This window comes from Peromyscus californicus, unplaced genomic scaffold (assembly GCF_007827085.1).
Source record: "Peromyscus californicus insignis strain IS unplaced genomic scaffold, ASM782708v3 Scaffold_7__1_contigs__length_154581171, whole genome shotgun sequence".
NCBI classification, from domain to species: Eukaryota; Metazoa; Chordata; class Mammalia; order Rodentia; family Cricetidae; genus Peromyscus; species Peromyscus californicus.
Genome location: NW_026294595.1, coordinates 40004652 through 40020443, shown reverse-complemented (window position 1 = coordinate 40020443; position 15792 = coordinate 40004652). Strand labels below are relative to the sequence as shown.

At 41.4% G+C, this 15792-nt stretch overlaps 1 protein-coding gene across 1 annotated transcript in view; it reads right to left on the bottom strand.

Moving 5' to 3' along the window:
• The window catches only part of Gca (grancalcin), a 32305-nt gene that overhangs the window by 9611 nt on the left and 6902 nt on the right, over positions 1-15792 (bottom strand). Inside the window, exons 2-3 of the mRNA XM_052723441.1 lie at positions 14774-14947; positions 2956-3025 (exon numbers count right to left, since the gene is read on the bottom strand). Of these exons, the coding sequence (XP_052579401.1) occupies positions 2956-3025; positions 14774-14947 (244 nt within the window). The remainder of the gene's footprint in view (positions 1-2955; positions 3026-14773; positions 14948-15792) is intronic.

Genomic DNA, 15792 nt, shown 5'->3' with positions numbered 1-15792 from the left:
GCAGATTTTATTTCTTCCTCACAACCCACTGCAGTGGACGTATTTTGTTTGTTTGTTTGTTTGGGGAAGGCTTAAACCCCTAGAGGAAAAGAGAAAAACAATAAATATATATTGCAAGTTAGAAAGTCAAGAGATGTGGCTATTTAATGTATATGCATAAAGAGAAACGCTGAGAAACAACCTAGTTACCTTGGGAAAGATGCCAAATGTCTAAGAATTGGCAACTTCTGAACATGTGTGAAGGTGGACCTAAAAACAGAACTGAGTGAAGGGCTATTTTCAGAGCATGTGAAGACCCAATCCCTCTCTACCTCTATTTAGTTGGGTGGCTGTCACACCTACTCTCACCCAGCAGGAGTTTCGCTTTCTGGGGATGTTTCTGGACTGTAGGGCACTAGGCACAATGGAATGAATTATACTAAAAACAAGCCAATTAACTACAAGTCTGCACAGACCTGAGAACTCAGAAACAACCACAGAAAAGGCAGCCCAAAGTAAACAAAGGGTATCTCCCTCAACAGTGACCCCTGAGTCCCACAGTGAAACTGCCCAGCTTCACCTTCCAATGAAACCCCACAGTCAACCAGACTCATCATTAGCATGAGATATGAGCAACAAAGCGTCATCAGACACCCAAGAAATGACAAGGAAGATAACCAAATAAGCTAGAAGAATCAAAATAATGTTGAGGAAGGAACGGCTACACATTGGCATATCAATAGTTTCCGAGAGATAATGGAAAGCATAACATTTGTGAAGAACAGAGGCTCTTAGCTCTTACAAAACATACCACCAGAAACGAAAGACACAGAAAGTTTATAAAAGAAAGCCGAGGACATTCCAGAATAAGGAGAACAGACGACTCAGCCGCAGGAAACACAACTGAAGAAAATTTCCCAGAACAAAAAAGTACAAGAGATTCCAGACTGAACACACCCACACAGTTCCCCATGTAAGACCACAAGGCACTACACTGTGAAATGTCAGAGCAGCAGGGGCCTGTGAGGGACAGAATGATCCCTGAGCTTCCAGAGAGGAAAAACAAATCTCATGTAGGTGAGAAAGAGACAGATGATGGCAGAGGAGACAGGAAGTCCTTCTGAAAATGTGTGTGAAAACAGCAACAAGAAGAACAATGGCAGCCATGTCAGGCAGGAGCATTTAAAGCCCCCAGACCTTTCCCGCCTCTGTCTAGGTGGATGCTACCTATTGGACGACAAAGAAATTCTTGAGTTATATGTGGAAACGGGTTGTAACGGAGAATGCCGCACCTTGACAAGCAGCCATTCAAATGATTGAGACAAAATGAAAGCCTTTTCAGACACTTAAATTCTCAAAAATTGATGGTAAACCATGCACTTTCATTAGAAGCTACTTAATGAGATATCTCCATGGAATAACAGATTGAGCTTGAAAATATTAGACAACAGAGATAGAATAAAAACAAGAGATGCGACTCCAGAGTGAGAAAGAGTTGCAGAATGGTGGCGAGAGACTGAGACCACCCATAAAACACAGAACTTACAAGGAGGCCCCGGGACAACCAGAGGGGTGCAATACCTAGCTGTCCGGTTTAAACCGAACACCAGTTTCCCAAATTCCAAAAGGCAGTGCACATGTCCAGAAATGGCAGTCTTGGCTTAGCTCAAGCTGGACTATAGAAGGATTTCTGGTCGTTAGATAAAAAGCAGTATGTCTCAGGAAATTTTAAAACAGGTTCCCATCTGCCAAAAGGAGTTATTTCCTTTGTCTCTGGCAGCAGGGACATATGGCTCTCCATGGACACATTTCTGTGGTTGCCTATCAAAGCACATGCTAGCCTCCAGGCACCTAGAGGGCCTATTCACAAGTACCTGTTACACCTTTCTAGGGACCCACACTAGCATTCTGGCCCTTCTCATCTCTCCAGGCTTCCCTCCTCGGAGATACCCATCTGTTCTCTACATAAGGACAAAATTTTTCCTCCTCCCCACCCCATTCTGATATCTCCACTACCATCCCCCAGCCCCTCAACCTCCTACCCCCACCCCTCTACTCTGTACTATTCCCCCTCTTTCTAGTCCTTGCTATTCTTCCTTTTCTTGCAGATGGCCCAGGGCCATATCCAGTGTCTTACTTTTTCTCTCTGCCCTGGACTCTTCCAGATGCCTCTGGATATTTTCTCTCTCTTATCCACAATAAAAAATCTTCCCCTCACAGGGTGGTGATGGCGCACGCCTTTAATCCCAGCACTCAGGGGGCAGAGCCAGGAGGATCTCTGTGAGTTCAAGGCCAGCCTGGTCTACAGCGCAAGATCCAGGACAGGCATCAAAACTACACAGAGAAACCCTGTCTCGAAAAAAAAGAAACCTTCCCCTAATGGAGCAGCCATTTCAGCAGTTTCTTTACTGGACCCCCACCATACGCTAGACACCGTGAATTTTGGGAAAAACAAAAAGCTACACACACAAAGTAATCATACACTGTCGTAAGACACAACTATAAGCAATAGGTAGACAGTAGAGATAGGGAAGTGCTGACGACGGTTCCCAAATTATAATCCATCAGCAGGACAAAGGATGGAAATTGTTCACATGGAGGGGTGGAGTGGTTTTACGGTTGGAAGACAGTTAAATACTCATTTTTTTCATATCAGGACATCAACTGATAACCACAAAGCTGCAACTACATAGTAGGAAAATTATGTCACTTTGAGGTCTGGTAGCAAATTTTGAGAATAGCCACTTACAACCAATTAACTCCTGAGTAGTTAACACTGAAAGTCAGGAGCGCAAATGAACAGTTGTTTTCACGATGCCTCGTACAGAACTATCTGATTCCTCAAACTCGGCATATCTATATATAGTTTACAATATCTTCAATACTTTCGGTGTGTGACTGAAATGCTGGAAAGGAATTCCCTATTCTAATCCCCTGTGGCACAAGAAAGGAAAACAAAACAACACATGGCCTCACGAGCGTAAGTCCCGCTAATTCCAGACTGTGTCAAGCATCTCTGAAGTTCTTCTGCATCCACCTCACCATCCTGCAAAATAAGTCAAATAAAATGGACATGGGTTTTAATGCACAATGGTACTAAACGACATTAAAAGCTTAACTGTGTGCTGCTCCAGGGCAACCCAGAAACACCAATTTTCAAAACGGTATAAACCACAAAATTCACAAGGTAAATATTGCCAGCTAAGGCACACCACAGACCATGTAACCCGGTGAACCTATTCCCTGGGTCTGAGATGCAGGACAATGCCCTTGTCTTCTCACGGTCAAAACAATGCAAAATGCTCTGTCACTTCATTCATGGTCATCTTTGTCGTGCTTCCTGGGAGCATCTAAGGGCTCCTTTCACATCTGCATCACGGTACTTGGAGGGAGTTTGCAAAATTGCAAACTCCATAATTATCCTTAAAACTACAGTTTAAGAAAAATTAGTAAATTTTTAAGAGTGAGCCTAGTTTAGAAAAAATATTTCTTCAATAACATGGACATCAGACGGGCCTTTCTGTCACATTCTACTCAGGTAAACATTACCAATAACTGTCTATCCTGAAGAAACTATTTCAAGCCAATATTGTGTTTCAAGAAACATAAATTATGAATAGTTGCTTGATGTAAGCAGTAAAAGTTGAGGGGGTCCCTGCAGGTGTCATGCAGAGAAGCAAAACACATGAAAAGATAAGAATAAAAACCTGGTGCAGATTGACTTCGTCAGCCTGGATCAGACTTTGGGGAGTCTAATAAAAGGCCGTTTCAGCCGGGCGGTGGTGGCGCACGCCTTTAATCCCAGCACTCGGGAGGCAGAGCCAGGTGGATCTCTGTGAGTTCGAGGCCAGCCTGGGCTACCAAGTGAGTTCCAGGAAAGGCGCAAAGCTACACAGAGAAACCCTGTCTCGAAAAACAAAAAAAAAAAAAAAAAGGCCGTTTAGTCCCGGTGTATTGAAGCCCGGTACAATTTGGAAAAATTCCTAGTGTAATACAATCGCCATCGGACAAGGAAGAGTAATTACATGAAAATTCAACTCAGGGTACCTGTCATTTCTTCCAAGAAGATGGGTTCTAGAGACAGCTACCTGCACCAGTTTAAGGGCCTAAGGGTCTGGCCTGGCCTTGGCCATTTGAGCTATGAGCCACCTCTGGCTCTGGCTGTGGGAGCTTGGGGGAGCCTCTGGCTATAAGAGTCATTGAGGTTACTAGCCCCCTCCAGTCTTGGTTGTAAGAGCTTGATATGGCCTGGCCCAACAGGCTGTTAGTCACTTCCAATTCTCCACTTTCTAGATGGAAGAACAGGTTTTTCATCTTTCCCACTGGAAAGACAATTCTGTGTGCGTAACATTCCTGGTTTCTCTGGAGATCTGTGGACTCAAGGACCTTCCTGCTTTGCTCCCAACAAAAACCCACTACAGCCAGGCCACTGCCATGAAAGTTCAAACCAAACACCAGGTGTGGTCAACTACTGCACAGTAAAGGATTAGAAAACAGCTTCCCCCCCCCCTTATTTTGATTTTGAAAACCTGTCCTCTCACACACTGACGACAACAATTATACTTGTTTTTCTCTTTAACTCTTCAGTGGGAAAGTACTGTTCCAGTTGAGAATGAAATTAGTAAGAATTTCTAAGCCTTGTCAGTTTCTGCCCACTTACAAATCAATGCAATATTCAGGCAGCACAATGATACCCAGAATTCAATGAACAGACAACATAAAATCAAAACTCTCAAGAAAAAAACATGTGAATATATAGAAAATTTCCTCCAATGTAATTAAAATTACAAGAAATAAATCCTGTGCAGTCTGATGTTTTCTGTCCCAGTACCACCCTCTTTTGCCAACATTCACAAACAAGTCCACCTACCCCCACATATTAGGGTTATTATTCCTATATTTTTATGCTTCTAAACATAGTATACAAACTTTGTAGCATATGGAGTTACTTTAGCAGCAAAACTAGCTGAAAAAGAAACCTAGAAGAAAGTATTGTGAATTTCAGCTAAAGAACATAAAAAGTATTTTCGGATCTTATCTGTTCTGAGGGAATGATCAGTAAGAAACCTGTCTGATGAAATAAACCTGAACTTGGTGCACCACCCATGACACTTGCACTTTCTCCACACACCGCTTTGCATAGATACAGTGTTTATCAAAGGGACTTTGTGTTTTATAATTAGAAACATGCACCACCCTGCCTACGGAAAGCACCTACCGCTTCACCCATTGAAAAACGAAAGGCTATAGAACACAGAAACCTGTCTGGAACTTCCTCAACACTTTCGACATTTTATTTGTTTTCATTTTTATTTTTGCTTTGAGACCAGGATCTTCTTATGCTGCCCAGGCTAGACTCCAATTCCTGGGCACAGTGGTCCTCCTATGCCAGCCTCCTGGCAGCTGGAACTGTAAGCAATCTACTGTACCCTGATGACTGCATGCAGTTCGTCATCTTACGAAGCTTTTGGAGAGATATAAGAAAAGCCATTTGCATACATAATCCTCTCTTTCAAGTTACATTATTCCACCCAATTATCTCCTAAAAACAGGCAAATTTAACCATGACAAATTGATTGGTCTACATTTTACTGTTTTACAAAAGTGAAGTCTCCGGACAGGTTGAACAGTCTTTGTACATTTAAGTAGAGTCAATATGAAAGTGCGGTAATTGAGATCTGTTTGCAAGCACAGGGTCAGAGCCTATCTTAAAAGCTGAGAAAAATAAGCTTTTGCTCATCACACCATTCTTAAGTTACTTTAAAAAAATTAAGGATTTATTTTGATTACTAGTTTTTAAAAATACATTAAGTTGTGCATCCAAGATAAAAATCTCTCATATCTTAACCCAGCCTCACTCTGGTGACTTAACAATACAGTAACAACTAAAGGTTACACCAGGAGTTACATTAGCGCACCTTCTATGGCAACTAAGAAGAGTGATAAAGAGAGAAAGGGTGTATTTAATTCTCTTACTAAATACAGTTGAAGTCTATGATGCTTCACTGTATACTTGTTATGGTTTCAAAGTATATGAAGTGGATATACATACACACACTATATATATGTACATATATATGTATATATATATATATATATGTATTTCCAACTCTAAATCAGACTTTAGTACATTATGTAGAAGTAATAGTTTCATGTCATTGTGATACAACTGCCATATGGCTTGAATATAGGAAGAGGGATAGGGTACCAGACTCATGAAAGGAACCAAAATAACCCCCACAAAAATACACTGCTAAGGATATCCACTCTGAGACATGATTCCTGCAGAGAAGGACTAGGCTGTGACCTATGCACACCTCATTTGAGATGGGATTTTCAGCATCACCACGGGCACATCCCTAAACTAGCTGAGAGCTGACCCAAGACATAATCCAGGTGATGACATCACAAAACTATGAGGAAAAGAAGGGTGATATGGGAGGGGGAATAAGGGATGTGAAAGGAAGTGAAAAGCGAGAGGAAAAAAGACAAACTTCAGTTGAAACAAATTTGAAAGTCAAAATTTCAAACTAGATGCAAAAATTATGGGTTCAAAAAGATAGCCACCAAAAATAAATAGTTTTCAAAAAATACATATTAGATAAAAATGACTTTTATGGAACAATCAAGAAATAATTGTTATGCAAATGTACAGAGACACGAACAAATAACTCTTAAGTACACTCATTCATTTAACACGCACTCACTGAGCGGCCCACTGCATGTGACTCCCTTTCAACACATCAGGTACCAGCAGTATGCAAAACAAATTCCTTCTGTTTACAGTGTTTTCACTTCAGTGGTAGAAGACAAAACTGCAGCAAAGACTACATCAAGTGACAATAAAGGGAAACACAGCATAGGTGATGTAGAAACGAGAGGAATGGGTACTTTGTGAGGGTGAAGAGCAATGCTATTTCAGATGAATAGCGAAGGAAAGCCTCATTGATGAGAGAGAATTGGATAGGGAGGGCCAGCTATGCAGGCCCCTGGGTGAAGAGCACTCTCTCTAGGCCTCAGCTGCCATGACAGAATGTAACACGAATCTTAAAAGGTCTTATTAATAAAAAAAAAAAAAAAAAAAATTAAGAAAAGAAAAAAAAACCCAGAGCAAGATAGTGGGGTGAAAGCTGAAAAATCAGAGAAACAGGACAAGCCAGCCACCTTTCCTCTATGAAATCCTCAGCCTCAAAAGAGAGACTTCCTGTTTACTCACATCTTATATACCTTTCTGTGCTGGGATTAAAGGTGTGTGCCACCACGCCTGGCTCTGTTCCCAGTGTGCCCTTGAACTCACAGAGATCCGGATGGATCTCTTCCTCTTGAATGCTAGGATTAAAGGTGTGTGCCACCACTGCCTGACCTCTATGTCCAATTTAGTGGCTGGCTTTGTCCTCTGATTCCCAAGCAAGCTTTCTCGGGGTATACAATATATCACCACAACAGAAGCTCTGGCCAGAGCTTCCAAAGAGCACTTGAAATGTAGCTAGCATGATTTCAAATGTTCAGTATATGTAAGGCCTCTGCTAGATTCAAAGACTCAAAGCAAAATAAAAGTAAAACATTTTACCAGGTCTTATGTTGATGACATGTTGCTGTGCAGAACAGCATTGTAAAAATGACTTAAGCTGGAGGCAAGTGTAGCTCTCTGAGTTCAAGGCCATTAGGGATATATGGTGAGACCCTGTCTAAAAATAAAGTAAATTTAAAAAATAAAAAAGGTCAATAAGGGTTCATTGTTTCATAAAGGAAATCTGGGGCTGGGTACAAGATTATGTGGCAACTTAACTGTGCCATCAACCTGCATTTCTCATATTCTCCACCCACAGGCCTTTATCTCAAGTACATTGTTCCCAAGACAAAGATGGCTGCTGTACCATCAGCCTTCAAGTCCCTTTTCCAGGCACGAAGAATAATGAACAAAAAAAAAAAAAAAAAAAAAAAAAAAGTCTTCTAACAAGGCCTTTAAAATTAAAATTATTATTATGGTTTAATTTTGTATTTTGTAATGGTGTGTGGAGAATTTATGGATGTCAGAGGACAACTTCTAGAAGGGAGTCTGCTCTCTCATGTGGGTCCCAGGGTTTGAACTCAGGCCACCAGGTACTATTTCATCTTAACAGTCCCCAAGCAATGCCTTATTTGGAAAAAGCATTCCAAAGGAATGCTATCCACATGACTATGTTTTATCTTATAGCAAATGGATACTTTCTGTTGCTATGATTTCCAGCTTCTACCACAGACTGAAAAAAGTTGTCTATGGGGTCACATATGGTAATTCTGTACAAAGCCTCTGTTCTTAGAAAAGCAATGGAAACTGAAAGGCATTCGAAGTATAGAACGTAAGATGTTGTCAGTGTTTATGAAATGCTACCTACTTTATTTAGTACATCATCTATTGCTGTAAAAGAGAGGAGGATGGTTATAGACTACAGCTAAAACCAAGGGAGAGCTTCTGCTTGTCATCAGTCCAACATTTGAATTTCCAGTGCACGATTTTCTTTCATATTGTTGATCCTTTCCTTCTTCAATCTGCTCCCAGAAACAACCATAATTTACAGGTCACCATTAGACATCCGGCTCCAGATTTAGACGTAGTTTTATACTTGAAATTCTGCCCTATACTCTTGATGCACCATCCTGTTATAGACATAGACACAAATCATATATCTCTCACCCCAATAATTGTTAAACACATAAACATACACCAAAAAAAAAAAATGTTGTGCTTGTCTAATATACATATAAGGCCATGGATTCACATACTCACCTCTCTCTCTCTCTCTCTCTCTCTCTCTCTCTCTCTCTCTCTCTCTCTCTCTCTCCTGAGTTGGAATATAAAACACCACTTTCACCATTGTCTTAGTTAGGGTTATTATTACTATTTCTGTGATTAAACAACATGACCAGAGCAACCTGGGAGGGAAAACGGTTTATTTGGCTTACTGTTGTATATTTTGTTTATGTTCTAACTAATAAAACTTGCCTAGAGATCAGAGGGCAGAACTAGCCACTAGTTAACCATAGAGGCCAGGCAGTGGTGGCACACACCTTTAATCCCAGCACTTGGGAGGCTCAAGCCTTTGAATCCAGCACTTGGGAGGCTCAAGCCTTTGAATCCAGCACTTGGGAGGCTCAAGCCTTTGATCCCAGCACAAGGGAGGCTCACACCTTTAATCCCAGCACTAGGGAGGTGGAAACATAAATATAAAGTGGGTGGAAACAGGATCTCAATTCATTCAGTTTGAGGATTCAGAGAGACAGGATGCCCTACCCGGTCTGAGATTTTGTAAAGGTAAGAAGTTTCTGGTGGCTGGTTGCTCTGCTTCTCTGATCTTTCAGCTTTTACCCTGGATATCTGACTCTGGATTTTTATTGTTAAGACCAATTAGGCTTGTGCTTCAGCGTCCATTTCCATTTCACTGTCCATTATCAAAGGAAGTTAGGACAGGAACTCTAACAGGGCAGGAACCTGGAAGCAGGAGCTGATGCAGAGATCATGGGAGAGTGCTACTTACTGACTTGCTTTTTAATGGCTTATTCAACCTGTTTTCTTATTAAACCCAGGAACACCAGCCCAAGGATGGCACCACCTACCACAGTCTGGGCCTTCCCATATCAATGACTAATTAAGAAAATGCCCTCCAGGTGGATCTTACGGAGGCATTTGAAGTTCCCTCCTACCAGATAACTCTAGGTTGTGTCAAGTTGACATACAACTAGCCAACACAACCATCTTTACCATACTCTGAATCCGAGAATCAGCCTTTAGATTCCTTGCTCTTTTATTTCAAATGTCTATTTTTTAAATAGAAGAACCATACTGCTGTAGCTATATAGTCCTTTGCCACAACACAGTTTCAGTCAAGAATGGACCACATGCAAGGCAGAGGCCCCAAAGATCATAATGAACTCCCTGGGTACCCTCATTCATGGGCATACACACCTAGTATGTATTGGGGGTGAATGTCTACCCAGAGGTGAGTTGCTAATGCTTTGGTCCCCAGGCAGATGGAAATAGAGAAGGTGGGACCTATGGTAAGGTCTTCGGTCACTGTGGCATTCACTCAAAGGTGACTGTGGGCGTCTGGTCTCATCCTCTGCTCTTTCTGCTACCTAATATTCCAGAGCACAATACTATTGTCAAGTAAGGTGCTGTGGGATGGTCTGTATGTCAAATGTGTTGCTGATTGGTCAATGAATAAATCACTGATTGGCAGTGGCCAGGCAGGAAGTATAGGCGGGACTAACAGAGAGGAAAATTGAGAGAACAGGAAGCTGGGAGGAGAGACTGCCAGCCGCCATCAGGATAAGGAAGATGTAAAGTACCGGTAAGCCACAAGCCACGTGGCAAGGTATAGATTAATAGAAATGGATTAATTTAAGCTGTAAGAACAGTTAGCAAGAAGCCTGCCACGGCCATATAGTTTGAAACCAATATAAGTGTCTGTGTTTACTTGATCGGGTTTGAGCGGCTTGGGACTGGCGGGTGAGAGAGATTTGTCCTGACTGTGGGCCAGGCAGGAAAACTCTAGCAACAAATGGCGTCCAACGTGGTGGCAAGAGTTTCCACCTAAAACCTGAGAAAAAAGATTCTAAAACGGAGCTAAAAACAGCTTCCTAATTGTCTCTCTCAAATGAGCGGCAGCTGCCGGTTTGAGCTACTGGCGGGTTGCTGGCGTGCGCGCTCAACCTGCAGTATGGCGGGAATGAGGCCTCTGCAAGTGGCACATTAAGCTGTGTGGTGAATTTAGCCTTTGCTAGTACAAAACAAAACAAAACAAAAAAAAAAAGAGGTTTCTGGGCTACACACTGCTTTGATAAAAGCGTAGACCCACTATTTCTGAGACTTGATGGTTCCCAGAGCTGGCGGGAACCGCCATGTTGGGAAGCTAAAGTAGGCGGAGCCAGCAGCCACAGTGCCGTTTCAGGCTTAGAAGGCTGCAATTTAAAGCAACAGGTTTACAATAAGACAGATTCAGATGTAATAGTTTAAAATGTGTGTAAAATATACGTAGGCTTGAAAGAGACAAAAAAAGGTGATATATAGAGTTATAGAAACAAATACATGGTTTTAAAAAATAAAGTCTTTAAAGAGACAGTAAAATTAATATAAAAAATAAGCCACGTAGAGATGACTATTACACAGAGAGTCTGGATTGTGTTGTCTTTGGGATTCTTAACTACAGAGAGATGTTTGATTGTAAAGGAAGCTGAGTTAAACCAGTGCGTATATTTTAAAGATACTTTGACTTCAAAATTTGGATGTAAGGATATGTTGCTTTGGAAAAGAGTCTCTTTTGTTTCCACAGAAAGCAAGAGGCTATGGATTTGTTCCAGAGTAAGATACATCAGGTTTGACCAGCCAAGACCCCCTGAAAGGTCTCTGATGACACCATGGCCCAGATGATCCAACATCCAGAACCGTTTCAAGACAACTGGCTCAGATGATACAGCCTCACGGACTACTCCATGATTCTAAAATTTTCTTTGTTTCCCCAGAAGATACAGCGCCCCCCTCCAGCAGGAAGTAGTAAGAGAAGCTACGCCCAAATTCCCAAATATACCAAGCTGACTTTGGAGATGTGTAAAGGTTAAAACCTTCCTTTTTAAGAAAAGAAAAGGGGAGGTGCTGTGGGATGGTCTGTATGTCAAATGTGTTGCTGATTGGTCAATGAATAAATCACTGATTGGCAGTGGCCAGGCAGGAAGTATAGGCGGGACTAACAGAGAGGAAAATTGAGAGAACAGGAAGCTGGGAGGAGAGACTGCCAGCCGCCATCAGGATAAGGAAGATGTAAAGTACCGGTAAGCCACAAGCCACGTGGCAAGGTATAGATTAATAGAAATGGATTAATTTAAGCTGTAAGAACAGTTAGCAAGAAGCCTGCCACGGCCATATAGTTTGAAACCAATATAAGTGTCTGTGTTTACTTGATCGGGTTTGAGCGGCTTGGGACTGGCGGGTGAGAGAGATTTGTCCTGACTGTGGGCCAGGCAGGAAAACTCTAGCAACAGTAAGGCATGACTGTGACTTTATAATTTTTAAGATCCACTTATATATACAAAATATATTATTATAGAATGTTTCGTATTATAGTATGCATTCCTAATGGAACAGTCTACCAGAAAACTTTTGATGCATTTTTGACAAGGGCCAAAAGAAGATAATAGGAAAAATAAAAGTTTGGGAATTTGATTCAAGTGATACTTGGAAAAAACAGATTATCTTTTAATATTTTGCATCTCAGTTTAGAGAGAGACATATTCCTTTGTTCTCACATATTCACTGCATCCATATCTCACATGGCATCCACAGCACATGGCAGAACTGTTCTGACAACTTACCATACAAACTGTTGTGACAAATCATCATACAAAATAAGGTAGGGAATTTCTTTATGGCAATCTAAAGGCAGGGCAAGACAGGGTTTCTATGATCTGCCTGACATCTATTTGTTTCTACTTGAAATTCTAACTTCTATGTCTGACTAGGGCATGGATTTATGAGCCAGAAAACATGGATGGAAACACAGGCATGTGAGTTAATAATCATAGGAACAATAGTTCAGTGTTGGCATCAATTCCATTAAATGTAAGTACATGTATCTCACTTAAAGCATAAGTATGTCAAATGATGTGATAGGAAATCAGTCCCACTGTCATGCATTTATTCAAACTGAGAAATTCCATGTGTCCTCACAGATGAAGTTATATCGTTTTTAGTAATATATGGTTTAAGATGATGGCACGTTTTCTACAGAGATTATCGAAATGATCATGTTGAGACTTTTTCTATTTTTCTTAATACAAAAAAAAATGAAAGCAAATGTTTCCTTAAATGGTGCGCTATGCTGTTAGCATGTCAGCCTCTAATGCATTTGAGTAAATATTGCAAGTCGGCTTTATTATGACAACAGAGCAGTTTCTGGTCTGCCAATTCAGGTCTACGACTTCATATGAGCTGTTATTGACAATATGTGATCACAGTTGTTGGGAAGCTTTGCTTTTACTCTCACTACTAATACATTAATTTTTATCACAGTTTATTCTTATTAAGTACTTTTATACGCACTCTCCTGTAAAATTCAAAGTGAAATAAAAAACGTATGCATCTGCTATGGTTTGAATGCAAACGTCCTCACAGGCTCATGCATTTGGGCCCCTGCTTACGGAGCTGCTTTGACGGTTATGGACATGGGATGTAGACACAAGGCCAGAGGAGTGGGGCTTGACAGGTACAGACCAGGTCTACTGCCCAAAGCCTTCCACTTGCTCATTTGCTTAGATGTAATGAGCCACACTACAACCTCCTGTGTCACGGATGCAGCCCAAGTCACCATGCCTTCCTGACCATGAGGGACCCTGTCCACTTAACTGTGAATCAAAGTGAAACCTCTCAATTTTTTTAAGTAGTATTGAGGCATAGAAATGAAGTAATCCATACAGTATTATACTTACTTGTGTTAGTTTGGACTGCATGTGGTGTGAAAAAAATGTTTAATAAATATTTAGAATTAGAAAATTAACAGTTGTGATTTTATGCATATTTATAACATGGACCTATATACACATATAGAAAATCACCATTTTATATATATATATATATCATCACCTTTATTTGGCTCCCGGTTTTGGAAGCCAGGAAGGTACTGGCAGGTTCTGGAGAGGGCCACATGCTTTTCTGTGTGTAGCAGATGAGCATAAGAGGAAGGCATTGTCTAAAGAACAAAAGCATTTGCCCAAGAAGAAAGAGGGAGGTGAGCTGCTTGCTTTCAAGCCATGTAGTGGAATCCCATTCATCCTGCCATGAGGGTGGGACCCTTAGGATGGAATTGAAGGACTCCACTGTTGCTCAATAGGATTATATTTGCAATTATACTTTAGCATGAACTTGAATGGGACAAGCCATACCCAGTTGCTGTGGGATGTTCTGTATGTCAAATGTGTTGCTCTGACTGGTTAATAAATAAAACACTGATTGGCCAGTAGCCAGGCAGGAAGTATAGGTGAGACAAGGAGAGAGAATAATTCTGGGAAGTGGAAGGCTGAGTTAGAGAGACACTACCAGCTGCCGCCATGATAAGGAAGATGTAAGGTACCGGTAAGCCACGAGCCACGTGGCAAAGTATAGATTAATAGAAATGGGTTAATTTAAGATATAAGAACAGTTAACAAGAAGCCTGAGCCATTAGGCCAAACAGTTTAAATAATATAAGCATCTGTGTGTTTATTTTATAAGTGGGCTGTAGAACTGCCGGGGTTTGGCGGGACCCGGAGAGAAAACTCTCTAGCTACACCCACTCATCACAGTAAGTACACAGTGAGGAAGATTCAGATCCACCCCCTCCTTGAGGCCGTTGCCCCTTTCAGTCAAATGAGCAGTACACTAGCCAGCATGCTTACAGACATCTAACAGTGAAACTGATGGTCCTAACTAAACTCAGTGCATCTCACAACAAAAACAAATAATGACAACAACAGAGGACATGCAGGTGGGAAGGGGACTTTAGGGAAGATGGGAAGGTAATGGGAGAGATGATGGGGGTTATATGATCTGAATGCACGTTGTTCACGGGTGAAATCATCAAGAGCAAACTCAATACAAGTTAAAAAAAATGAGGCAATTATGACTACCTTCATCTTTGACCTCAAGAACACTATGATTCTATATAAGTTTCAGACATAAGCATTAGAAACATTTCAAATGATACACTAAGTGGAAGCAGTTGGCACATCTTTGAAATAGTGATTGTTTATTGACTAGTATTTGGTAAAAGATTTGTCACCTCACCTGTCCAGCAACAGCTGTGAAGTAAGTCCACATAGAGTCGTCAGCAGGGGAGTAGCTGCCAGAGTACGCCAGGTACCCAGGGTAACCGCCAGAGAACATACTGGGACCTGCCCCTGGCATTGGCTGCCCCATGTGCATCTGCATCCCTGGAATCTGACCACTGAAGTTTCCAAACTGTTGAGAAAAAAGATGAGGGTCTAATAAAAAGTTGAGCTATAAAACTTGCTAAAATAAATGATTTATTAGAAATCACCTAAAAACTAAAAAGTATCCAGTGGCCAAATCGTTCAAACGTATCCTCCACTAAAGCTTTAACTACAAGATGCTAGAAGGTCTGGATTAAAACACAGTTCATCAACACGTTACTCCACAGTAAAAGAAGTATAAAAAGGTTTCAAGTCTTTAATGGGAATGTTTGTAAGGGAGAGGGTTGTGCATGGGGGCAGGTACCCACAAACGCCAGAAGAAGATGTTTGATACCTTGGAGCTGAAGCTGTAAGTTGATTGATGTAAATACTAGGAACAGAGCTTGGTCCTCTACATGAGCACTATGCGCTCTTAAACACTTAGCCTTCTCTCCAGCCTCTAGTCTCTAAGAACTTTTTTTTAAAAGAGTAGTCCTCAACCTCCTTGTTTTTTTTCCAAGACAGGGTTTCTCTATGTAGCTTTGCACCTTTCCTGGAACTCACTCTGTAGCGCAGGCTGGCCTCGAACTCACAGAGATCCACCTGCTTCTGTCTCCCAAGTGCTGGGATTAAAGGCGTGCGCCACCACCGCCTGGCTTGGTCCTCAACCTTACTAATGCTGCAACCCTCTAATACAGTTCCTCATGTTGTGGTGACCCCCAACCATTAAATTATTTTCGCTGCTACCTCATAACCATAATCTTGCTACTGTTATGAATCATAATGTAAATGTCTGTGTTTTATTTCGATTTTCTGATGGTATTCAGTGACCCCTGTGAGAGGGTGGTTTGAGTCCCTAAGGAGTCACGACCCACAGGTTGAGAATCAAAGCTT